At 36.6% G+C, this 25,837-nt stretch overlaps 2 protein-coding genes across 5 annotated transcripts in view; both read right to left on the bottom strand.

Moving 5' to 3' along the window:
- Positions 1–1,233: 1,233 nt before the first annotated feature.
- Positions 1,234–21,400, bottom strand: LOC139693617 (torsin-2A-like). 2 transcript variants are annotated; one of them, XM_071591852.1, is made up of 7 exons: positions 21,327–21,400; positions 20,842–21,214; positions 11,410–11,846; positions 11,056–11,189; positions 10,759–10,898; positions 8,872–9,049; positions 1,234–7,673 (listed from the first exon to the last, which is right to left on the bottom strand). In XM_071591852.1, the coding sequence occupies exons 2-7, from the start codon at positions 21,047–21,049 to the stop codon at positions 7,538–7,540; spliced, it is 1,233 nt and encodes a 410-aa protein (XP_071447953.1). In that variant the 5' UTR covers positions 21,050–21,214; positions 21,327–21,400; the 3' UTR covers positions 1,234–7,537. The 2 variants fall into 2 exon arrangements, with proteins under 2 accessions (XP_071447953.1, XP_071447961.1); XM_071591860.1 differs by having other exon boundaries at positions 20,842–21,330.
- A 1,452-nt stretch (positions 21,401–22,852) lies between these two features.
- The window catches only part of Hr39 (Nuclear hormone receptor FTZ-F1 beta), a 218,210-nt gene continuing 215,225 nt past the window's right edge, over positions 22,853–25,837 (bottom strand). For all 3 annotated transcript variants that reach the window (XM_071591831.1, XM_071591823.1, XM_071591840.1), the window contains 2 exons: positions 25,074–25,209; positions 22,853–24,684 (listed from right to left, as the gene is read on the bottom strand). In XM_071591831.1, the coding sequence (XP_071447932.1) occupies positions 25,120–25,209 (90 nt within the window). In that variant the 3' untranslated portion in view covers positions 22,853–24,684; positions 25,074–25,119. The remainder of the gene's footprint in view (positions 24,685–25,073; positions 25,210–25,837) is intronic.

Here is a 25,837-nt window from a genome sequence, read left to right as displayed (position 1 = left end):
CTGCATGTTAAAGGCAAAGGTTTAATTCATAATTTTTCATGAAAAATTCAGGAGCAAATATTTGGGAAATGCATTTTTTAAATATTTCTATTGCTTAAACAATTCATAATAAATTTAAATGCTATCAATTAGTTCTGTTGTGTATATCATAACTTGACCAATTTCAAAGTTTGTTAAAAATATTATTTGGCATAATAATGGATTTCTATGGGATCATTTTGGGCCTTGCAGACTTACATGATATTTTCATTTGTTCTTAAGGAGTGTAAATATTGCCCATTCATAAACTATTTCCTGTAACTCAGTTCTGTATGATATCATTTCAAGTTAGGAAAAAGTCAGTGGTGCTGCCCAATTGTGTGTGGAAACATCACCCATTGAAATGGAAGTCAGGACCCAAGTTGCAGATCAAACCCATTTTTATTAATGACAGTATTAGAGGACAATATAAAATGAGTTTCTGCAGCTCATACATATTCTAAGAGATATGGCAATAATTCCTTTTTTCAATTCTATACTACCTATGCAAATTCGAGTGGTAAACATCACTGCATTAGTAACCTTATACTCTGCATAAGTGGCAGTTCCATATTAACCTAAAATGAACAAAGCTGAAATTATAAAAAAGACAAATAAATGACTTGCAAATATATTTTTTAAGTCCACATAAGCAGGCTAAAACAGTTAAAAACTCGGCTTAGGTAATTGATAGGAGAGGGTTAAGTTATACCTCTTTCCATGAACATATTTTCTTTCTGAATTTTCAAACACACATACACTGCTAGAGTAAATAAGATGGATTTGAATTGTGGCCAAGTACAGGAGAAATCAGAATCTATACCTCATTAATTTGCTTTGCTAGGTTTAACCACAAATCAGTATGGTAAGTAAATATACTTTTTCAGGTATTACCTTTTCAGTATGAACGTGTATAAATGCCGCGCATCTGGTTTTACATATATATATATATATATATATATATATATATATAAATATATATATATATATATATATATATAAATAACTTTAGCTATAACCAGAGATTACAGTTAAGAAATTCAAATGGCTTTGGTTCCTAAAATCTCAAGCGGTGCATGAATAGCCTCTGGGCCAATAGCCAAATTTGTACTCAAGGATATGATATTATCATCTGAAATAGTACAAAATACATTTGGATATGGATAGAACATATATATAGAAACAAAACAGAAATTTATCAAAGTCCATTTTAATATCAGTATGAAAGTATGATGTGTCTGCAAACACTAATACACAACCCACATTCATTACATTAAGCATTCAAGGTAACATATCACAGAATTCTCCATTATTACAAAATTCTCAATGTGTTGAGTTCATAAAAGAAGACCAAATACAGCCATCCAACAGTGCGGTTGGTAAGAGGTTCACTCATACTAAACTCCAGAGTACATTAAGTCAAATAGTTTTATTAAAATGTATAGCTTTTGCCTACATTACAAAATTATGATTTACTGGATACTGTTCTTCATGGCTCACCAAGTCATCAAATTTTAAGTAATAATAATTGCCCATAAGACCCAGGGTCACATATCAGCTGCCAGATCTTAGGAGATGGCATGTACACAGCTACCTTCTAACATGGAAATTATGAGGAAGAAGCATTGTATAACTAAAGTTATAAAAACAGTACTCACAGAGCTGCAATGAAGGGGGCAGGTAGGACAATTGCTCCAGGCTCCGTTCTAGGGGAGAGGGTGCCAACATGGCAACATAGTTTTCTGTTCACTGAATATTTCTGGGAACTTATTTCTTCGTACAAAAAGTAACTGTACAATTTATATGGGAGGAGGTGTGCCAGAGTCTACAGGTATGTTAGCCCATGGTGACATAGACCCTAGTTGCAGCCCTGAGTACTTCACCAATTGCTGTTAAATTGTTTTATATGGCTCCACTAAAACCAGCTGGTCTTTAACCGGTCTCAATCCATCTTCAACAACAATTTATACATGGAATGTTATACACATTAATATAATTTATATACAGTAATTGCTTCTTATTGCCATAGCTCTTCAAAAAATAATATTTTGGAAAATAAAGTGAAACTCTTGCCAACTTGTTTCTAATTTCAAATAAATTATGATTATGATATTCACCATCTGAATTATTACATAATTCAGTGTACACTGAAATCACGATTGTAGTATATAACCCGAAGTGCATGACATGATATGCACACAAACTATAGCCAATAATGGACCAAAATTATGATATGGAACTTGTGGTCACTGTAGATCAACCATTAAGAATTCTTCAGAAATATTATTAAAAACATATATGCATGTAAATATTTAATCTACAAAAGTCTCATTTATATGAATAATAGTTCAATTGATGGAGTAAGATTGCATTGGCCAACACAAATATACTATATTTAATGTAATATACCCAACAACTTGACATTATCTCCCAGTTAAGCCCTTACCTCTCCCCATTGGTGGTCACTGGCTGACCAAAATTACATTATTAGAGCTTTCTAGTTTCTTATTATTGACTATAGGAATTTATTTAGTTTGAGTGAGGGGTCAGAGGGTGGGAGGAATGCTAAAATGTTAGCACTATAGCATTTGTTAAATGGATATTAACAGTGGAAGGCATGCTTTGGAATAGGGAGCATTGCAGACTGGGAAGAATGTTTGCAGGAAGTGCAGTGATTATTGATTCTAATGCTAAGGGGTGGCACATTGACCAATGTAGAAGGCAGGGCATAGTTAGCACTTCAGGATATAGCTACATTTCCAGAGGCACAGGAGTAGGAAATGGGTGGGGAGAGATAGAAGTAGAAGGAAGAGGGATGGGATTTGGATTTTAAAAATGGGACACATTTTGCATCTCGGCATACTGCAGGGCATGGGAGTGGCTTTGGGACAGGGCAGGAAATCAATAAGTGGATTGCTTGATTTGAAGAGATCAGATAGGTTGATGGGGCATTCGAATGTAATGCAGGGGCATTAGGGGAAAAGCTTGGCAGCGAATTAGTGGTTCTTGAGGATGGGGCAGAGTATTTTTATGATGGGATCTCAGAGACCCTGTGCCAGGGTATTAGGCAGTACAAATTGACAGGGAGTTGGTATCTGTGGTAGAGGAAGGTTTGGGAGTGTATACATATTTTTGGATTAATTTTCTCAGGCGGGGTTCACAGTATCCCTGTTGGAGGAGGGAATTGTGTAGGTTTGAGAGGAATTTATCAAAGGAATCAGGATGATTGCAGATTTGGTACCCTCATATGGAAATGGAGTAAATGGTATAAGGGAGGCATTGTTGTTTGTTGGTTGGTTTCATGTGTACAGAAGTGTAGAATTTATTGTAATGATATGCTGACATCTAGGAAGGTGATTTGGGAGGAGGAAATGGTAGAGGTGAAAGAAACAAGAGGATGTAGCGTCGAGGTCGGAGATGAAGATTTCAAGGGATTCTGTACCATGTGGCCAGAGAAAAAATATTATCAATATATCTAAGCCACAATAGGGGTTCCAGGGATTGTTTGGAGAAGAATTCTTCTTCTGCGAGACCAAAACAGAGGCTGTCATAAGATGGGCTAAATCTACTTTCCATGGCAAAGCCATGATCTGTAGGTAGAATTTATTGTTGAAGCACAAGGAATGGGGTGAGGATGAAATCAGAAAGGTTTAGAAGAAATTCAGCATTGGCGATATGTGGCATAGGGCATTGAGAGAGGCATTACCAGAGGGAGAAGAAACCTTCTGGGTGCAAAATGGAGGTATAGAGGGATATGACATCAATTGTAGCCATGGTAATTTGGGTATCTGGGGAGAGGTAATGAGATTGAATGGAGTCTTTACAGAAAATGGTAGGAATGTTTAAAGAATGTTGGAAAGGAGTGGATGATTGGCCGAAGGTAGTGGTCTACTAATATAGAAATTCTTTCCGTTGGGGAGTTATAGGAGGACAAAATTGGATTGCCTGGATTTTCAGGTTAATGGATCTTTGGTAGGATATAAAAGTAAGGGGTGTATGTGTGGGGAGGGAAACATCTTTTGGGAATAGACCTTCATTGAGCTTGTTGATCAACAGATATTGGGTTAGTTCTTCCCGATGGGCAGAATTTGGAACCTGAGGTAATTGAAGGTAGGAAAGCTCCCTTGTGTAGTTCATAGTATTGAAAACTACCACTGTTGAGCCTTTGCCTGGAAAGGTAATGATTAAATTTGGGATATTAATAATGTTTTTTAGGGCTGAGAATTCGGTAGGGGACAGGTTGGGTTTGGGATTTAGGGACTAGGGGACAGAAGGGTTGGAAATTTTGGAAAAGAGATTAATTAAAATTTCTACCGGATGGTTTGAGGGGAGGGGATTGGGTTCTTGGGATGAGACAAGCGAAAATCTTTGTTGGGCATTTTGTATGGGTTTGGATAATTGCTAGGGTGAAGGTTGGGCATTCCAAAATACCTTACACAAGAGATTTTTGCAGAAATGCAGTGTGTCCACAAGGATTGTCACGTGGTTGACTTTGGGGTGAGGCCCTTTAAGGAGAGAAATTGGTTGTGGGTTGAGAGAAGTGAATGTAATATTGACCACATGGTCAGCAGAGTCCTTCATTCTCAGTCAGATTTCAGTTTCAGAGTCATTCTCTAGTTGATTGGGGGTGGGAGGGAAGGCTTTGATTTGAGGAGGCACTCTGGAAAAACCCATGGAGTGGGTGGTAGAGGTAGGTTGAAATGCCATCCCTTAAGTAAAAGGAGTTTTGGCATCAAAGGAGTGAATTTGAATGGCAAAGAAATTAACATGCTCTGGTTTGCAGATGACATCATAGTAGTAGGAGAAATGTGACAGAAAATGCATGCAACTGAATGCTAGGTGCAAGTTAGACACTATTAAATCAAAGACAAAAAAATACTCATAATCTATGTTTTGACAGTCCCACCATCACCATTGGAAGCAGAAGAATTTTTCCTAGAAATATTCTTCAACTTGTACGTCTGATGATGGTAGCATGACTGCCAAAACAATATATCTCCAGAAGTGTCTTTTTTTATTTGTGTCTATGTTTTATTATGTATCTCATATGTAGTCTATGTTGTCATTACTTGATGTATCCTCTTAAGAGTGTGGTACAAAATAAGTACTTTACACTTAGTGACATTAAAATGGATTGAATTTGAGAATAGCTACCAAAAGAGAGAGAAGAAAGTCATGATACTAAGAGAGGACTTGCAGAGGCCAGGCGGTGAGAAAGTCTTCTGCTAATGAAGGGACCAAGACTTTGCCAGACAATTACAATAACTGAGTCACTTGGATGAAATCCAGTTTCCTGGTGGGTCAATGTGGGACAACAGTTGACAAAATGTTTTATAAATTCGAATTAATCATTATTTAAATCTAAGAACTTTATTTTATTTCAGCTTTTCCAGAATTGTCAGGGATAAGTAGGTCATAAAATTAAGTATGTGGCTTGTATAAAGGAGATTAAAAGGCATGCATTCAAGGTCTGTTCAAAAAAATATGGGAGTTTGAATAAATGCTTGATTTATTAGTTACCCATTAATCATGCTTGTTGCCTTCAAAATACAGCCTTTGGCCGCCAATACAATGCTCCCAACATTTTCTCAGCTTTCAAATGCTGCTTGGAACGCTTCTTTTGGGATAGCCTTTAAGTCTGTGGTACAATTTTGTTTGATGTCTCCAATAGTTTCAAATCAGCATTCTTTCGAGGTGGACTTCAAGATAGGAAAATGTCCACTGGAGCAAGATCCAGAGAGTAGGGTGGCTGGGGGATCACCACTGTACAGTTTTTGGCCAAAAACTTTGTAACAATCAATGATGTGTGCGCCAGTACGTTGTCATGATGTAGGCACCAAGACTTATTTTGTCACAATTGTGGTATCTTCTGCAACTTGGTGTGTCTTACACTTTTCGTAACCTCAATTTCATGCTGCCGATTCACTGCTAATCCTTCGGGGAAATATTCATAATGAATAATCGTTTCCCAATCAAGGAGAATGATCGACATCCCCTTCATCAACATCCCTTTCACATTCAACCGTGACATCCGAGCTTTAATGGATCATGAGGAAGATAATCCCTTCCACTGTGAAGACTGGGCTCTGGATTCTATATCATAACCATAAACCCAGGTTTTTGTCACCTGTGAAGATTGTTTTTAAGAATTTTAGGTAGTTGTTTGAACGATCAAGCAGTTCCTGGCCTGTCAAGACATTTTACCTCTGCTCATCTGTTAACACTAACGCCACAAATTTGGATACAACATAAAACTTCGGTCAAAATGGTGGAACACTATCCAACTCTAATTTCAACTTCATTGGGAATCTCCCAGACAGTTAATCTATGGTTTTCATGCACTAAATAGTCACACGGTTGACATGGGCGTTGTTTGTTGATATTAATGGTAGTCCACTTCTCGGTTAAGATTTTTTGACTGGACTGGAAGCGGTTGTACCAATGAAAACACTATGCTAGAGCCATGGATTCATTGCATTAGTTTCAGTTGCACTTTTCCGGAGGTTAAAATAAAAAAATGCACTCATGCTACTTCCCTAACACCTCCACTTTCACTGATGCAAGAAAAAGTGTGTGCAATCTCAGACAAGAATCACTAATGTGCACAGACAAGTCAAGATAGAGCCACAAGCAAGGTAGTGTTTTACTTCTCACAGACACCACTAGAAGGCAACACCTCACTGATTGTGACCTGTCAAGCAGTTCGCATGTAGGAAGACCAGTCTCATTTATTTTTGTACAGACCTCATATACAGGTCCTGTAAGGTCCATATACCTCCTGTAAGACACATGGTGGTAGTATAATACATTTGTATTACATAATAAATTTATGTTTTACACAGCCTGCATTAAAATACACAATTTATAGTGATATGTGCCATTTGGAATTGAATAAACAAGTAAAAAGGCATGACTTTCCTGAAATAACTTGAACTCTAACCCTTAGACTTTGCTTTCCCTGAAAGGGAATAGTCTGAAGGATCACGTCAGTTTCTATCATACATATCATATTATTAAATACTTCAATTTTTCTTTCAGTACATATACCTATTATACATACATGTATGTCATATTATTCATCATCTATTGATAGGATACCTTTGCAAGCTGTACCATGTGATGTGATGACTAGGAAACAGGCATCAAATATTAAAATATATGAGATTTCACTGCCTTATGGAAATCAGTCAATCATGATCTGTCATAGCTCTCATACGTGTGATGGACTCGGTTTTTACCCAATCCTTCTTTTTCTCTCATGAGAACAACACATGCTATTAGAGTACACGTGATTACCTGAGTTGTTATCAATTGTTACCAGATTTCTCACACAAACAAACTTTTTTAGAAACATATGACTTCTCAGCAGTAGGAGATGGCTGTGCCTAAAAATTGAACTGGGTCAGAATTGGGTTATGGCACCAGCTTGGGCTGGGAGCCTTCCAGTAGTAAGCCAAATTTTCCATGCTCTAGGCCACAGCATAGCCAGAATATGAGATGAGAATGAATAATTCATGTTTTATAATTCATCATTCTCCTGAAATGTACGCTCTCTGGAGAGGGCACTTGTCACCAATGAATGAATACGTTTGCATCCTAACGTGGAAAATTTGGCCTTTCCAACAGATTCATACTTGACATGGCTTTGAATAGACCTGAAATGTTAAAAATGAAAACATTTTTAAGCTTATATTCCTCACCCTGTCAAAATACCAGCTTGCGGGATGAAACGTAAAATTTTGCAATTACAATTTCTAGAATACACCAAGAATCTCCACAAAAAATGCTGAAGAAATCATCAGGATACAAAAATGAAAATAATAATACATTTAATCATACCTATTTTACTCTGGTTGTGGTTTTTTATTATATTTTTGAGTCAACACTGTTAATGAAGAGATGTCTATCAACATTTATAAAGGCATCATCTGTTTATTCTATACATATTTTAAATACTTAACTTTTACTTTGTTCAACTACATATACCTGTTTAATGTAAATACATTATTTTGAGTATTTCTGACATCTGCCTATACCTTTCATACCTACCAAGAATGTTGGGCTAGAATTCCAGAGGACACTGGGTTGATTTTACTTTTCAAACTAATCATATTTGGCATCTACCATAAGCATTTGTGGGGCTAGAGTAGCTGTTAAGTTGGCAGCAATTTTCATTGAGATTTAATTAACTATTAAAAAATAAGAGTAACTTGTTACTCTTAAAAAATTGATTCCAAATAAAGAAAATTTTACCAAATGCATCATTTCATATATTTCTAACTTTCAACCTCATACCACTGAACTCAAAGCTATGGAATGAATATTTGGCTTGAAAATCAGAGAAAACAGTTTCTATATGCCAAAGAAATTTGCAATTTTTCTTTCAATGAGGCAAGACAGCACATTTATCCATTAACATAAAAACATGCATAACAGCACTCTAACTGACATCAAATCAAAGACTTCAACATAAAAAACAAGGAAACAATGGTTATTCTTTCCCCTTGTTCACATGCACTAAGGTGATTCAGTGGCATTCACAGGATTGGCTCCTATGGCAATAGCAAGATTGGATCATATACTCTTTAATTTCCACCAGTTCCCACGGAAAATACTGTAGAACATCCACCATGACTGTGGTGGACCTTCATTCATATCTCCTAATTTAGGTCTAAATGATTTCTCCCTCTGGTCTGACCCCAATTCAGTTGAGGGACCAAAGATTCATGAACAGTGAGGGCATTGCCGGTGGAATAGCAGGAGGATATGACCAATATTACAAAAACAGAGTTCCAGGGATGCCCATGCCAGACTACCATGTATTTGGAAGAAAAACAAAACAAAAATTCTTACCTGATCATCTCATTGGATGGATAAACACCTTTATTAATATAGTGGTCAATTATGCAATTTTTGACATGCTGCTCCTCTAATGGAAAGAAAGGAGCAAATATAGGATTATTTAGCTTCCCATTAATAAATATCTCTTCTTCTATACTTTGGTGCAATCCATATTTATCTTCCAAGGATGCTACAGATTAAGACCATAAATAAAAGTAAGTAACAAGAAATTGACAAAAGAAATAAACAAAATTGTCCCTTAAAACAACATAAAAAATGAACTACTGTTGCATTGCATAATGGATACATCAGCAACATAATTAAAGGAATTAAGAAGAGAAGGTACCATGAGGAAGAAAAAACTACAGTAATAAATCTTAAGGTTGGTTGAATAGGTGAGGATAGTGCTCACACTCAAGGATTATGTAGTAAGCCCTATATGGTGGGTGAACTACGCATGTCAAGGTAGGGTGGCCAGTTCCTCCCAGAGTCACCTGCAGTTTCCCATGAACACCTGGCACTCACAAAAAATGTCAAACAGCTTGAGTAAAGCTCAGGGTTACCAGATGTGTCACCTGGAGTTGAATCAAGGTTCTATAGCCAGTGATCATACCATTGGACTATCAAACTCCCCATAAGGAAGAAGACCAAGGGAAAAGTAGGATGCTCAGTAAAGATAATGCTAGATGAAAGGCCTAACAAAGATTTAGCATCAGAAAGGAAAGAGTACAGGGGTTAGTCAATCAATCTTTGGATTGAAATACTGATAATGACTGAACTGGAAGGTGCCACAGAGGTTTTAAGACACCAACCCTATAAATTAAGAGAAAATACTTCAACGAATATAAATTATAGCACTAGAACATGAATGAGATAATGAGTCAATCATTGATTTGGAAATTAAACATTAAGTCTATTTTTCTAACTCTGAATTGTGGGAGCAATTTATTTTTCTTTTCCGGAGCCTTGAATCTTTTTAAAATGGTTCGAGTCTTATATTCATTGCTAGGCTAGTAATATCACTATTTTTTTACCAAAATCAAATTGAGCATTTTTTAATATAAAACCCAATTGATTTTATGGCAAATTTTTTACCATCTTCATTAATTTTTAAATGTAATAGAAAGCTAAAATAATTGTTAAACCATAAAATAAAGTGAAATTAAATATATTACCTCCCTCTATCATTTGTGATATGCATTTCCATGCTTATATTAGATTTTGTAATAGATAGGGCCCTTAAATGTACCTCTGATTCATATACAACTCTGAGAAGATAACATTTGGTATCCTACCACATATTCCATAGAGTGTCAAACATATTTTCCACTTTTTTTAAAATTAGGAGTCTGATGCTTAAATTACATAATGTTAGCATAGTAAAAAGATAAGTTACTGGAGGTTCATTTACATTTCCTTCACTCTCCTTTGACTACTCCTAGCCCCCTCTGCTTCCCCTATTAGCACCATTGCAATCTTATTTTAGCAGTTGTTAGACCATTATCCTAAGTTCCAGGCAGTCAGGTGCCTGTTTGTACTTTTATTATCAGGCGCAGAAAAGTATGTATGAAAATATCACAGAAAATTATCAGTAAAAAATACCAGATGATGTAGGAAACCTTGGGCAAGCTCTTATAACCTTGGTTCTCCTAGTAATTAACTCATCAGCTTGGTTATGGTTAACTCTCATTGTCACTAATTTATACAAAATCAGTTTGCACAGAGTGATTGACTAGTAAGAGGCAACCAGTTTTTACATACCATTGCCAGAAATTCCAGAACTGATATAAGGTACTTACTTATATGCTTGTTAAATTTTGTTTTACCTATTTTTCCCGAAAAAGAAGTAAACTTCTTATGCTCAATATCATGAGAATATAAGACTATGGTGAAACTCACAAAAAAGTTCCCCAAAGCCAGGTTTATACACATCATCCATCTCTATATCCTCTCTTATTTTCCCCGCCTCATATAATGCATTCATCTTTTTCATTGTGCTCAAGTCACCAGTGTTCATGATGAATATGAAAATTGCATGCCTGTGAAAAAATAAAATACAAATAGGTACTTAAGATTGAAAACCTCATAAAAGTCCTCCTTGAGATAAATTTCAAAGGAACTAATCTTATGTTTATATTTCCAGCATGGTGCATGATTTTCTTTTTCACATTAATGATAATGCTATGAAAAGTTCACCTGCTCCGAATGTTGTTAGCAGATTTCATCACCCAGCTGATGATATCCATAGGTACTTTGTTAAATTTATCAAATATGAACATTGAATATGGGCAATATGTTATGTTTCCATTAACCCAATTCAACACCTTTAACTAGGGGATATACAATTGATAACAAAATTAGTAAAGAATAGCGAAAAAGAAACAAATGCATAAATCATCTTGCTTATAAGACTGGAAACAAATAAATGCAACATTTTATCAATAGGTCTATATGTCATTAGATATTTATTTCTTAAAGAAAAGATTAAAATGTCCTATTTCACCATAGCACTCGAAATTGAATAATCAATAGTTTTTCTATGATACATACCCAATACTTAATATGATCATGTTCAAGAGAAATGATAGCTTCTCCTCCAAATTGATGAACTAAGGGTGAATTCAAACCCTTCTTGTAAAGACTTTCAGCAATTATTTCACTAGTATAGCTCTTTCCAGTTCCAGGGGGTCCATACATAAATATCACTAAAGCCTCCCCAAATAATTTTCTTAATCTATTATATTCTTCATAGATTAATCCGTCATATTTTTCCACTCCATTATTCCATAATTCATGCGGATTATCCTCTTTTATCAATTGAGACAGCAATATTTCTTTTTCTTGATCATTAAATTTTCTTAACAAATTTAAAATCAAGACACTACTTTCAGTCTTGTTCTGATGCAGTGAAATACCACGTAGCACCACATCTTGCACCAAATGCTGTCCAAACAGTTTTGATTGGAGTGATTCATCTAGAAGATTTTCTGGTATGTTAAAGAAAAATAATCAATCATTCAACTTAATCAATAAAATGTACAATTTATTTAATAAATCCTAATTGACAGGATGTTTGATATAAATTTAAGGGGGCATCTGATTCAATCCAAATTTGCAGATACATAATGGTCATTGAAGAGGTCAAGTGCATTAATTCCCCAAAGATTGTTAAGGAGACTATTCACATTGAATTGAATTGAATTGAAAAACCCGAGGGAATAAGGTAGTTTCCAACATCTAAGAATGGTGACTTAGATCAGTGCAATCTGTAGCACAACAAAGGTTGATGCAAATAATAGAGAAGAAGAAAGCTAAAAAGTAAATTTTAAATGGCCATTTTCTTCTCAGGCACCCATCAGACATGTTGATGAAATGTCAGTGGCCAGCTTCCCATTAGTTTTCCAGCAAATTTTATTGTTATAAGATTCCACTATGCAATTCAAGTTTCTTCAGTTTCTGAATATGTCAGAGGAACCTAAGAAAATCTTCCAAAGGTAGATGGTGAAGATGTTATTTTTTTAAGGAAGATGCATCTTATGAAATTTTAAGAAATCTTCAAGCTAAGAAGGAATATTGTACATATTTTACTGTACTGTATGCCTACAAAATGTAGCTACTCGGTTCCATCTTGCCTTTTCACACAGGTATAATGTAATGGTACTGACATTAAAATGGTCTGCACAGCAGTAGACACATATGCATCCCTCATTTGTCTAATGTGGTCTTCTAGCAGTCTAGAACTAAATTTTTCTTAATTTATGATTTATTGACATTGGTAGGCAAATTTTTTGGGGTTCACTTAAGGCTTTCAAGTGACACTGAAGGACAACCTCATCCATATCTATAAAAAGAGTACCACAATGGTTCAGATGGGGATATGGAATGTTACGACAATTTTAAGGAAAGGAATATAGAAAACATCAAGAAAGAAATAAAGATAGGAAGTATAGATATATTGGGTTTGTGTCAGGGGAGATGAGGGGACAGTAGGGATTACTATAACAATAGTTAACACTTAATTAATCTTGGAGAAGGTGGGGGTTATGAAGGAGAGTAAATGTGGAGTGACTGAATGGGTGGCACAAGGGAGAAGGGTGGAAAATGTAAGGCACATTAGCGACACAATTTTATAGGTAGAGAAAAATGAAGACCCCCATCAAACTAGTGATATTCCTGGTGTGCATGCAGACAAGTAGTAGCCATGAGGATGAAGTAGACAGCTAGTTCAAAAAATTAAAAGAAATAATTGGAAACAAGTTGGGAAGGAAACACCCAACAGTGCTATGAAATTAGAATGCAGTAGAAGGAGAAGAGAAAGATGGGATGGAAGTAGTAGCGTACCATTTAAGAATAATGCCATGGAGAGAAAGGAATGAATTTTGCAAGAAACATTTTAATAATAACTAACAACTGGTTCAAACCCATCACAGACATAGGCACAAGTGAGAAAAACAGGAAGGAACCAGTTATACTGCATTATATTAAGATATATAATTATAAACAGCATTATCAAATTTTACTACTTTCACAGAGCTGTTGCATATTGCAAAGGGAGAGATGGAAGCAAGATTGGAGAGTATGGTCTTCCTTATCAGCAATACAGCAATTGCATATTAAATCTTCTCCACCCCCCTTTCTAGAAATTACGCTGTAACTATCACTAGAGTTACACTATCTCTCCATCTCACCTCGAACAAACCAAATATATCAACACTTCCTGTTGCAAAATCTCTTCATGCTTTCTAACTTATCTGTCCTGATCATTGCCTTATCATTTCATGTGCCTATCCTAACCACAGTGGTATTCTTTCAACTCTTTCATTCCACTACTTCCAGTTGGAGATGACATCAGTTGAGGCCTTGCTTTCCCAGCTCAGACATAACACCCAACCCATTGGGCCAAGTCCCTTATTGCCAGGATTCATTTACTAATGGTTACCATTTATATTATCACAGGAAAGATAATGAAGTTTTCTTGGGTCTTCCACTGGGTCAGGGGTTCCATGTTGGTTAACGTTTTGACACTCGACTTGAGCATCGTCCTCAGGACTGATGAGTTCCAACTCTGATTTTATGATTTAAAAAGGTTTTATTTCCATCATGAAAGGTACATTGAAAAAAGAATAGACTATAAAGTAAATAACAATAACATAATAGAAACCTCATTTTAGGAATGACTCCTTTTCAGGGTGGAAAAAACAACAACACTGTATACAATTCAAAGAAAGCAATGGCGGAAATGCCAACTCTGCATTTTTGCCATCTTGTACATAAGCAGCCACGGGTCAGGTGACTCGTGATTGGTCCATGGTGGAGGGAAAGATGTTAAGAGCCTCCCGATAGGTCGTCATGGCACCATGTTATTTTGCTTCCTTCTTGAACCTTCATTTGCACTGGTTTCCACGTGTTACTGAAGGAATAGCTTAAATCTCTCTCGCTGAACACAGCTTCAGGATGGACCATGCCATTAAATTTGATGGAACAAAATTACTTTCCCACTCTGTTGGTTATTGGGACCGATTTATTAAAGAATCTATTGAAATATGAATGGAAAGATGTAATTTCAATAGAGATTTCAGCTATTCCCGCAGTAACGCGTGGAAACCAATGCTGATGAAGGCCAAAGAAGGAAGGAAAATAACATGGTGCCATGGCGACCTATCGAGAGGCTCTAACATCTCTCCCTCCACTACAGACCAATCACGAGTCACCTGACCCATGGCCACACATACATATAAGATGGCTAAAATGCAGAGTTGGCACTCATTAGCCCTGAGGATGATGCTCGCGTTGAGTGTTGAAACGTTGGCCAACATGGAACCCCTGACCTGGTGGAAGATCCGAGAAAATTTCATTAAGCAGATACCAGGAAAGCACCAGATCTTACTTCTTGGGACAGATAGTTTCTCATTGACTTCATCAATAGTGTTTTTAACATGACGGCATCACTTAAAGGGCAACACCAATGGGTCAGATACCTTTACAGCCACCTCACTGAGGAAGAAACACTGCGTGTACGTACTACCTTCGTAAATAAAACTTAGAGGTGGAGTGTAGAGTTGTATGGTTCTGAAACTTGGGGTCATCATGGAAGCATTCATTACAGGTTTTTGTGATGCAGAAAGGAAGATGAAGAGAGAAAAAATTAGTGTGGTAAATGACAGAAATTATGATAGCATATATCCAAAATACATTTGCTTACTTTAAGAACTTCAGAAAGGAATTCAATAAAGTGAGCAGGGCAAAATTAATGGATTTGCTACAATCCCATTATCCATGATTTTCAATGAGCATGTGGAATAAATGGCAAAGGAGGTATTGGAAGAACTAGAGATAGGAATTAATGAAGTTCAGGAACTAATAAAATAAGATAGGTGCATGACCAAGATTTATTTAGCCAGTGAGCCAAATGATTATAACCATTGGTTAGCAAACTACAAAATCAGTATAAAAGGCATGAGATGAAAATTAATGTAAACAGGTAAAGGTAATTAGGTTCTTGAGAAATAGAAAAGTAAAACATAAAAATTGGAGAGCAAGAACTAGAGTGAGTAGAACAGTTCACTTATCTAGGAGGTATTTTGGGCGAAATCATAGGGATATAATAAAAAAATTAGACAAGGAAACCTCCACTATGTATTTGATAACAAGGATCTTGAGTAAGGATGTAAAGAAAAGATTAGCGAAAACCATAATATGGAGCATAGTTTAGAATGGTGAGGAAAATTGGCCAATGAGGAAAAATGAGAGGCATAGATTGAGGTGTTTCAGTTGCAGGTGTGTGAAGGAATTGAAAGAGTAAAATGACTGGAGGAGAAAACAAATCAGGAGGTAATAAAGAACGAATAGCAACAATTTCCCACTAAATAAGATCTATCGTAACACTTGGTTTCAATGTATTAAATAATCTTCAGGTACCAAAATGAGGTCAAGTGCCGTCTTATATCCATTGTTACATTCAAGGAGGAGGTGGATGTAGCAGGAAAGGGTGCAAGTGAGAGAAGAAAAAGGCTGGCATAGGATTGCAAAATACAAAGTTTGAAACTGTCAAAAATAGAGCACCCTCTACCCTCCCCCATGCTCCCTACCACTGTTCATGCTTCTGATAAGTATTTGATATAGATATTTTAGTACCTGCAAGCCACCACAAGGTTGTATGGCAGGGGGTGAATACAAGCCAGACTAATTTTGACCTGAATATTTTTACCCCTACGGCAGTCAGACAATGTTATTCTGATCCCTTATCATTCATGGAAAGAAATGAGATCCTATATCTATCTTTTCTACACTTAATCTCTCTAATTTTACTGGTAATATCTCTCCTATCATTGTATGATCTGAGTGATCAGGTCATAATATATTTTCAGCATCACTGCTACGGAGACATCCTTCCAATTCATGCAAGAGATTTAATCTGTAATTTAACCTTTGCTCCATGAGTGATCCCCAACCTAGCTCCTCTAATAATTTTGATCCACTACTAAGTTTATCATAACAACGTTTTACAAATCTAGCTCCTCCACACTGCATGCAATCCAATTCGGCCATCAGTCCAGTTTCGTGACGATCCCATATACTAGAAGCATATTCTAAATGAGGCGTAACCTGCAAAAGATAACATTTCTCTTTGACCTTTTCATCACATTTGCCCAGTAGACTTCTAATAAAGCCAAATTTTTTGTTAACTTGTTCACATATTCCCTGTATGTGTTTCACCCAGGAGAGGTCGTGAGTGAGGGTAACGCCTAGGTATTTAATTGAGTCTACACATTTCATTTTGGTGTTCCCAATGCAGTAGGCATTAGGGAGGGAACGGTTCTTTTTCCAAAAATTTATCACTACCCTATTTTTTGAGTTTAATTCAAATTGCAAAGTGTCGCATCAATGTTGTATGGCATTAAAGTTATCTGATAAAGCTGCTGTGTACTCAGGATTACGGATATCATTATAAACTGCTGCATCGTTGGCAAATAAACTTATCTTACCAGTGACTATGAAGTAAATGCCCCTAACACTACGTTGGAATAAATGAGGTCCAATAGCACTTCCCTGGGGAACACCTGAAGTAAGTTCTACTGCATTTGAGCTAACTCCATCAATGACTACCCTTTGTAACCGACCATTCAGAAAGTTTTTAATCCAACCCAGGATATTTTTGTCAAATCCATATGCTTCTAGCCTTCCAAGTAGTTTACTATTCCTTCGTTACCAACCATTCCAAAAGTCTTTAATCCAACTCAGGATATTTTTATCTCAGCCATATGCTTCTAGCTATCTGAGTAGTTTATTATGATGTACTTTGTCTAAGGCTTTCTTAAAATCTGGGAAAACCGTGTGCACTGGAACATTGCTCTCTCCCAAAATAAGAATATCATGAACAAAAAGTGCAAGTTATGTCTGACAGGATCGACCCTTTTCGAAACCATTTTGATTTTTCATTAATAACTCCTGATTATTGAGGTGTCTCACGATCGAACTAGTCACTATATGCTCCATAAACTTGCAAGGAATGGATGTGAGGGACATAGGCCTGCAATTGCTCAGTTCCTACCGGTGTATATATACCCTATCTACTAGAAACTTTTTAACATGATTTTTAGATATGGTGTAATTTCTGCCACTAGATCCTTCAATAAACAAGCAGGTATTTGGTTGGGTCAGGAGGATTAATTGGGCTTAATATTTTTCAGCAAATGTCATGTTCCATTACATGATATTTCAACTTTGAGCATCAGTTGGCATCGATTTGGTAAGCTATCACAGATATTCTATGAGACAATGGTGAAGATGCTTTGAAAGAACAAATTTAAGTTAACCTTTTCCAAACTGCTGGTTACTCTTTGGCCTTAATCCTTTTTAAGTGAATTAGCTGTTGACTTATTTCCCAGAACCTCTCTGAGATATGACCAAAATACTTCCGGATTCTCTTTCAAAGTTTCCACTAATCTTATCCTTTTGAAATCACTTAATGTTTCCGAGATACCTTACTGGCATTGGCCTTAGATATACAGGTATTGTAATCATAAGTGATCTCATTCCTTTTGTCGCTACAGATATCTTCCCTAATATTGTTCATCTTGGCATGACATAGCCTTTGACGTTGCAATGCTTTTCTAACATCCCTGTTGTACCATATAGGTTCCATGTTATCTTTTATAAATTTCCTGGGAATGAACTTGTTGACTGTTGAGCGCGTGATCTCATGGAAGAGATTCCACATATCCTTAAATCGAAGATGGCTACTAATCACCCAAGTGGTCTTCAGAGTCTTTGTGGGAACTGTTTTTTAAACCTTTAAAATTTGTATTTTGCATTCCTATGCCAACCTTTCTCAGCTCTCTCCCAAACCCCTCCTACTTTCCAGACACTACTACCCCCCTCCGCCCCTTGAGTCCTGATGCCGTTCCTGCTGCTGATAGGTGATTGGCCATAGTCGCTAATCACCCAAGTGGACCTCATAGACTTTGTGCACTGTTTTTAGCATGTTTCAAACTTTGTAATTCGCAATCCTATGCCAACCTTTCCCATCTCTCCCCTCCCTCCTTTCCTGCTACATCCACCCCCTCGTCCCGGTTTGTAAAAATGTATATAAGATGGCACTTGACTTCATTTTGGTACCTAAAGATGATGTAATACATCAAAACCCAATCGTATAATAAACCTTATCCAGTGGAAAATTGCTACGATCCATTTTTTATTGTATTAGAATTCCACCATATCACGCATGAAACTACTCAACTTTGGAAGTACCAAGCACCTTGGGACAGGAGAGAGGGTGGCTGGGTGGAATTCAAAGGAGCTAAGAAGAGTGATTACTTACAATTTTGAATGGTGATAGAATGCTGTAAACTATGTTGCGCTAGGCGAGGCTAAGAAATGTAGCTTGTGGTGTGAGACTGTAAATTTGATTCATTTCCTTTTCACTCAAAACATTGTTTCAATGGTAGATTCCCAATTTTAAAAATCTCAAGGAAGGGTAATAAGTGTGTTGGTGTCAATGAGAAATCATAAGTCTGTACCGGCAGAGATGCAGTCGTGGGTTAGCTCTCCATGGGCCAAGTTCAGTTAACTTTGCTCTCATTATGAGAGCGCATGGGCCCATACAGCAGAAAAGAGACCATATGGAATTCTACTCCCAAACTTTGGCAGAAAACACCAGTGATCTTCAAGGAAGGCTAGCGTGATGTCAGGGGAGGTGAAGGTGGAGCATCCCTCGAAAGGAAATGAACATTCAGTACAGGACATAGTATCAACAATCTATCCTCCCATCATGGAAAAATTGACGTTTGAGAAGTCTGCAGGAGAGCAAATGGATGATGAAATACATAATTCAAATAAATGCTTAAAGAAATCATATTAATATTATTAACATTTAGACCACACAAGTATGCTACGCTATCTTAGCTCGGAGCCCACCAAACAGTAGAACCAACGGTCACACATTAAAAGATATATTAACATGAAATAAATGAAAACGGAAGCCATGATGCAAGATGTTTGTCAGTATGTGTGTGTGTGTGTATATATATGTATGTATATATATATATTATATATATATATATGTGTGTGTGTATATATACATATGAGCTAATATATATATATATATATGCTAATGGGCTAGTTTTTTCCTTCCACGCTATAGACGTGCATGTGTATGTATGTGTGCGTGTGTATGTATATATATATATATATATATATATGTATACATATATTATTATTATTATTAGGTAATCTACCGGTTAAGGTAGGTTTTTGGATGGACATAATTACTAATTAAATAATTTGTGACCCCTAGCAAAACACAACATCCTCCTTTACTTCAGGTCCCTCTTCAGCTCCGAGTACTTTCTTCCTCCCTTCATCCCATCCAACGGAGACGTCGAGTAAGGATGTTAAGAAAAGACTCGTAAAACTTTGATATGGAGCGCAGCTCTGTACGGTGCGGAAACGAGGTCATTGAAGCAGGAGGATAGACGTAGACTGGAGGCTTTTGAAATATGGGTGTGGAGAAGAATGGAAAAGGTGAAGTGGACAGAGAAGAAAACAAACAAGGAAGGACTTGGTATGGTGGGCGACGAGAGGGGTTTGTTGGGAGCAATCCTATGGAGGCAGGAAAAGTGGATGAAGGGGGTATTGACCGGCAGCGGGATGTTGAAGACTGTGATTGAGGGGAGAATATATATATAAATATATATATATATATATATATATATATATATATATATATATATATATATATATATATATATATAATACTTTATTTATTTTAAAAATGGTACAACCATATTAAATGTCGTCAATATAAGTATTATTTAACATATAAACATACTTTCTTAAATGTGATGAAAATTGTCACAAAAGAATTCATCCAATGAGTATAGTGGGTGAGCAAGTAACCAGGTATATACCCTATTCTTGAAACTCTGGATACCATCTGATTTCAACTGAGTAGGCAGATAGTTATACAGTCGTATGTTCATATTGTGAAATGTGTTGTAAGTTGATGACAATCTACAATAAGTAGTATTTAGATTCGATTTACCTCTTGTGGAATAGTTGTGGAGGTTGGATCTTAATTGGTAAGTTTCTAGATTAACTTTCACATGAATCAGAGCCTTAAAGATATACAAACAAAATACAGTCATGATTCTATACCTAATAAAAAAAGGTTTGCAGGAATCACGTGATGGTATATTAGCAAGAGATATATATACACACACACACACATACAAGTCTATAGCGTGGAAGGAAAAAACTAGCCCATTAGACAAACCGACTTGGTAAAGAATCACCGTAATATCCCGACTAACGTTGGCGGGGAGTTATGGGCACAGGACATTTCGACAACGGCAACATTCGTCTTCAAATTTTACATGGAATATCAAAGAAAATTGTAGCCTTAGTGAGAGAAAACCACGAAGTTTTAAACCTAGGTCTATGGTCTCCCGGGAACACGTACGCAAATGAATTGACAAGACTTACCTCTGTCCTGCATCCACGGCCATCCTGATGGTTGCAAATGACTCTTACAGCAAGATGCATGAGAGCAAATTAAATCTAGCACTCTTTCATGTATGCCGCTAAATATATTACTAAACGCTCCAAAAACTCCTGCCCTACTTATTGCAGGGAAGAACAACAACAAAAACACGACAATTTGAACAGGATAACCCCCAGTACACGGAGACATTACCTCAAAAATACGAGTAACACATTAAGTTATGAATAATAGTAGTCCCGTTTCCTACAGCTAAACTTCACACCATAATCCTGGTGCCCTCCTGGGAAACAGCAGCAATAAACGGACGTTGATTTCCAAAAAATACGAGTTCCTCAAATTATATAAATGGTGCATCTGTTAATAAGAGTCAATGACATGAGTACAAAACACATAAATCACTAATGTCAAATACAATAGCAGGCTAAGTCAACCACGCAGAAGCGGCAGATACATCATTCAAGCTTACGCAGCAAGAACGACCGGGAATACCGTCGGCTTTGCTAACGTACTCTGTCGTAAACATTCATCAGACGTTCAAACGTTTCGTCGTGCTACGAAAAGAAACAGTTCCGAGAAAGATCCATAGGGTAAAGAACCGGTCAGCGAACGCTCGGTTCACGACCTACGACTCGAAAGTGACTGCATCCGATTAAGTTCAAGGTCCATGTCCGCTTTCGCTCCGTTCTGGTTACGATTACTATAAGATTATATAAGTATACATACGCACCCTGTATGTATGTATATATATATATACATATATATGTATGTGTGTATAAATATACAATTAAATGTGGGTCGCGGTAGTCCAGGGGATGGAGCGTTGGACTGCTGATTAGAGGGACCCGGGTTTCGATTCCCGGGCAAGGCACTCTGGGCACCTATATGTATTTTTTTACCTAGATATATATATATATATATATACACATATATATATACATATATATTATATATTTCTATATATGTTAAGAAAAGGCTCAAAACCTTCATATGGAGTGTAGTTTGGTATGGCATGGAAACATGGCCTCTGAAGCAGGATGATAGGCATAGATTGGAGGCTTTTGAAATGAGGGAGTGGAAAGGATGGCAAAGGTGAAGTGGACAGAAAGGAAAATAAACGAGGAAGTGATAGATATGGTGGGAGAGGAGAAAGAGATTGCTGGGAGAAATTAAAGGGATGCAGGAAAGATGCATGCAGAGTGTTCTGATAGGCAGTGGGATATTGAGGACTGCGATAGAGGGGAGAATGGCATGCAAACGAGGAAGGGGCAGGAATAGGATAGGCATGTTGAAAGGAATTGAGGGAGGAAGGGGTATGCAGAATTAAGGAGAGGTTTATTGTAATGTTGGATTTTGGGTTGTGAATTGTCAAGAGAGACTAAGGAATTGTTGCTATACCATTTGCCCATTGAAAACCTACCTTAACTGGTAGATTGCCCATAATAATACAGAAACATACACTCATATACAAATATATATATATATGTGTGTGGGTTGCGGTAGTCCAGGAGGTACAGCGTTGGACTACTGACCAGAGTCCCGGGTTCGATTCCCAGGCAAGTCTCTGAGGACCTGCAGCTCCACCCAAGCATTTTTTGGGTACCAGGTATATAAACACAGTATATGTATTATATATATATAAATATATATACATTTATATAATATGTTATTTATATAAAAATATATATTATATATATACTTGAATAAACCACTCCTATTAGTTCAATTAACCAGGCACTAAAGGTAATACATTTTCGGCTGAGGCAGTCCAGTGCCTCTAGTGTTCTCTCCTGCTCATGAAGGCCCTGCCTCCTGGTCCTGAAATGTCCACCAGTTTCATTACTTGTTTTCATATTTTCTTTATATAAAGTGATCCTACTCCACAATAAATGTTAGCATGTTATTGCACTATTATTTTATAAATTAAGCATGGAATAATACATTGAAGAGGTATTTTAAGTTTTAAAACAAATAAATACAACAGAATTGCTTCAGGTAAGAAAACTTTATTTTAGGAATGGCAAGGGAACAAGAGAGATGGGGCATGATCAGGCAACCATAAAAGAGGCTGATCAACAATGGAATGGTGATGGATAATGGCCAACATTGCACAAAACTGGAAAAGGGGAATAGAGAGAGAGAACGTGGAAAATTGGGGTTTTTAGAGATTGTGTGGTGTCAAGCTTAGAGTTTTAAAATGAAAAGGATGTGAAAAGTCTTCTATTTCATAGAAGAAAGAAAATAGTTTCTATTTTCTTACTCCTTCAACTGCCAAATGGAAGAGCATGGTCATAACCCCACCCTAGTAGCGACATTATTTCTAATGGATAATGTGCAAAAATCACACATTTTTTAAGCCATTAGATAAAAATCTCAACTTCTAGCAGTACTCTCTCTCTCTCTCTTATAAAAGGTGAATGGTCCTTTTAATAGGGCATGATGCCACATTTCTTGATTTTCTTAGCAACGTGTAAAAATAACGAATAAAAAGCTTCATTGTGAAACAAACAACCTTAAAATAAATACATATGCCATGCATCTTTTTAAAAAAGGGAGGATCAAACTAACTATGCTCTCAACTTCACAACCTTTGCACTGAGGCACTGTTTGGTTATTTTATTAATTTCTTATCAATGTTTCATTTTTTACCACTATGTGGTTGGCACAATTATTTTATTCAGTTGACTTTCTTCATAGGCTTGGCCTTATAAAATTCTCATCCGCGAAAAAAAATAAAAAACAAAACTGACCTTTGGCTTTTCTTGGACACATTACATGCGAGGGTGACACTTTTTGAAATGATTCTTTCTTCTAACGTTTGCTATCAGGAACCCTAACAGAGCGATTTTTTTTGGCCACAGTCCTAGCAGATAAAAAACATCTGCCACAAGTGAACAGCATCCAAATTCAATAATAAAAATGGCATATCATCATTTTATATATTACTTTTGGCCCATTCCTATAAAAACACTGAGATATGATCCCATGGCATATCAAGGAGGGGATGATTTGATAGGGGCCAATGGGACAGCGGTGGAAGGGTACAATTCGATGGAGTTGGATCAAAGGTAGTCTAAGCACAGCCAACAGTGATCCTATTGCTTTACCTATTTTTCTCCCAAATGCAACAGCAACGGACTACGGCTCATTCTGCCGAAATGACACTCGGCACAGAGAGTGCCCGTACAATGCTCAATGGGTCACATCTTCAATTGGGAAAGGTGTGCATGGCAAGAGGGGAGATAGGGTGATGAGTGACAGGCAGAGGGAAGAGATGGAAGAGAGCTTGGTTAGGGTTGGGTTGGTGGTTAAGGGGCACCGGAGTCACACCAAGAGTCCAGGACATTATCTATAAATTTCAACGATAAAAAAATTATAATAAAAAATTAACATCTTCCTCATAAAAAACTTGACCGCTCACAAAGTCTTACAAAAAAGTGGAAAACAATACAAAATATTATTTTTTAAAAATCCTTTCTCGAGCGCATGAATCACTTGGAAAAAATCACAGGGCACACACAACACTATCTGTTGCAGTGAATTGGTCTCCAAAAAAAACCACCACAACCCAGATGACACCCTGCATTCACAACAAATGCCATGCACCACACTAGTCACATCTGCAACCATTGAGGAGGCAGCAAGTACAACGGTTTGCCTTAAAGCTTTCCTCAATTTCACCGAGGAACACTAATCATTCATTAATCTCTAACATTCTCTCAGTCAACAGATGCCACAGCAGAGTCAGAAAACAGATCCAAGGGGTGGATGTTCTAGGAGGCAACTTCCAGGGAAGGCAACTACTTACTGCTGTCAATGGATGGTTACTGGAAAATATGAAAAAGTCACTTTATTTTGCTTGAAAGCAAAGGAATAATATTGAAACATTATAATTGTTAGAGTTTTTCAATCATTACCAAATCAATGCATAAAAACATTGCTGATTTAGCAAAAATATTTACTATTAAAGCAAATAACTTTACAACATATCTTAGTTCACATGGGACATTAATTTAAATTAAAAACCAAATATCTCTATTGATGAGTCACAGAATTTTCAAATAAGAGATCTAAATTATCCAAGTGATATCAATTTATCCATTTGGTTAGCATTAATTGTATAGTTGCAAAGTTCTTATAAGACTGACTCAAGAAGCAATGGATGGAAAGTTTGCTAAATGTTCGTCAGGGAAAGTTACACATAAATGACTCTTACGCCTCTAAGTCCGCAGGCAGCAAGGCAAGGAGATTGGAGTCTTCCCTCAGTGGTCCCCTCGGAGAAGCTCCATAAGCAAATTGAAGCTTGGCCCCTCTCCCTCTTTGTTCTTGACAGAAAGCATCTCTTTTCCCACCTTCACAAAAACACAAAGATGAGACACATGAGTCTTTGCACATTAGAGTCAACTCAAATGAAAACAGTGGAGAATGATTTTTCCTCAAGTTAATCAATGCTATTATTATATTCATCTCATTGATCTTTGTATAACATACATATTTGTTTTTCAGACACAATGGCATCGTTCTGGTTTAGCTGTTGAAATACCCAATTCAATGGAAAAATTAATTCACAAAAAGTATGCTAAGCACCACAGAGAGAAAAATATATCTGGTTAAACTGGTAGCATTTAGAATTATGTAATCACTAAATAGTAAAATTGCCCAATGATACATTTTCATAATTATAGATAAACTAAAATATCATGTTTCTGATATGGTCTTAAAGATCAAATTAAAAAGAGACTCAATCTACACAGTTTTCATTTTTAAAATACCTCAAAAACATGTCAACAGCAGGTGATGATTTTCATAAATTGGCTCATTAAATTTAAAATGAAATGTGAATTTTTTTGGGGCTCCTAGAGCATGACAGGGAATAAAAACATTGAATTTAGTGCCCAATATTACCAATGAAAATTTTAACCGTGCTACCAAGTAATAGCTCATTCTTTAAGAAAAATTCAGATGAAAGTTTATAATCAG

The sequence above is a fragment of the Hetaerina americana genome, unplaced genomic scaffold (assembly GCF_022747635.1).
Source record: "Hetaerina americana unplaced genomic scaffold, ioHetAmer1.1.p SCAF_1, whole genome shotgun sequence".
Lineage (NCBI taxonomy): Eukaryota > Metazoa > Arthropoda > Insecta > Odonata > Calopterygidae > Hetaerina > Hetaerina americana.
This window is presented reverse-complemented; position numbering and strand designations above follow the sequence as displayed.

What these genes read in the sequence shown, in the direction of transcription:
- LOC139693617 (XM_071591852.1), bottom strand. Translation starts at nt 21,049, where the DNA reads ATGTCTCCGTGTACTGGGGGTTATCCTGTTCAAATTGTCGTGTTTTTG. An exon ending in GCCGTGGATGCAGGACAGAG is followed by an intron (nt 11,847 to 20,841) that starts GTAAGTCTTGTC and finishes TTAACATACCAG; the next exon opens with AAAATCTTCTAGATGAATCA. An exon ending in CCATCCAATGAGATGATCAG is followed by an intron (nt 7,674 to 8,871) that starts GTAAGAATTTTT and finishes TTAACATTTCAG; the next exon opens with GTCTATTCAAAGCCATGTCA.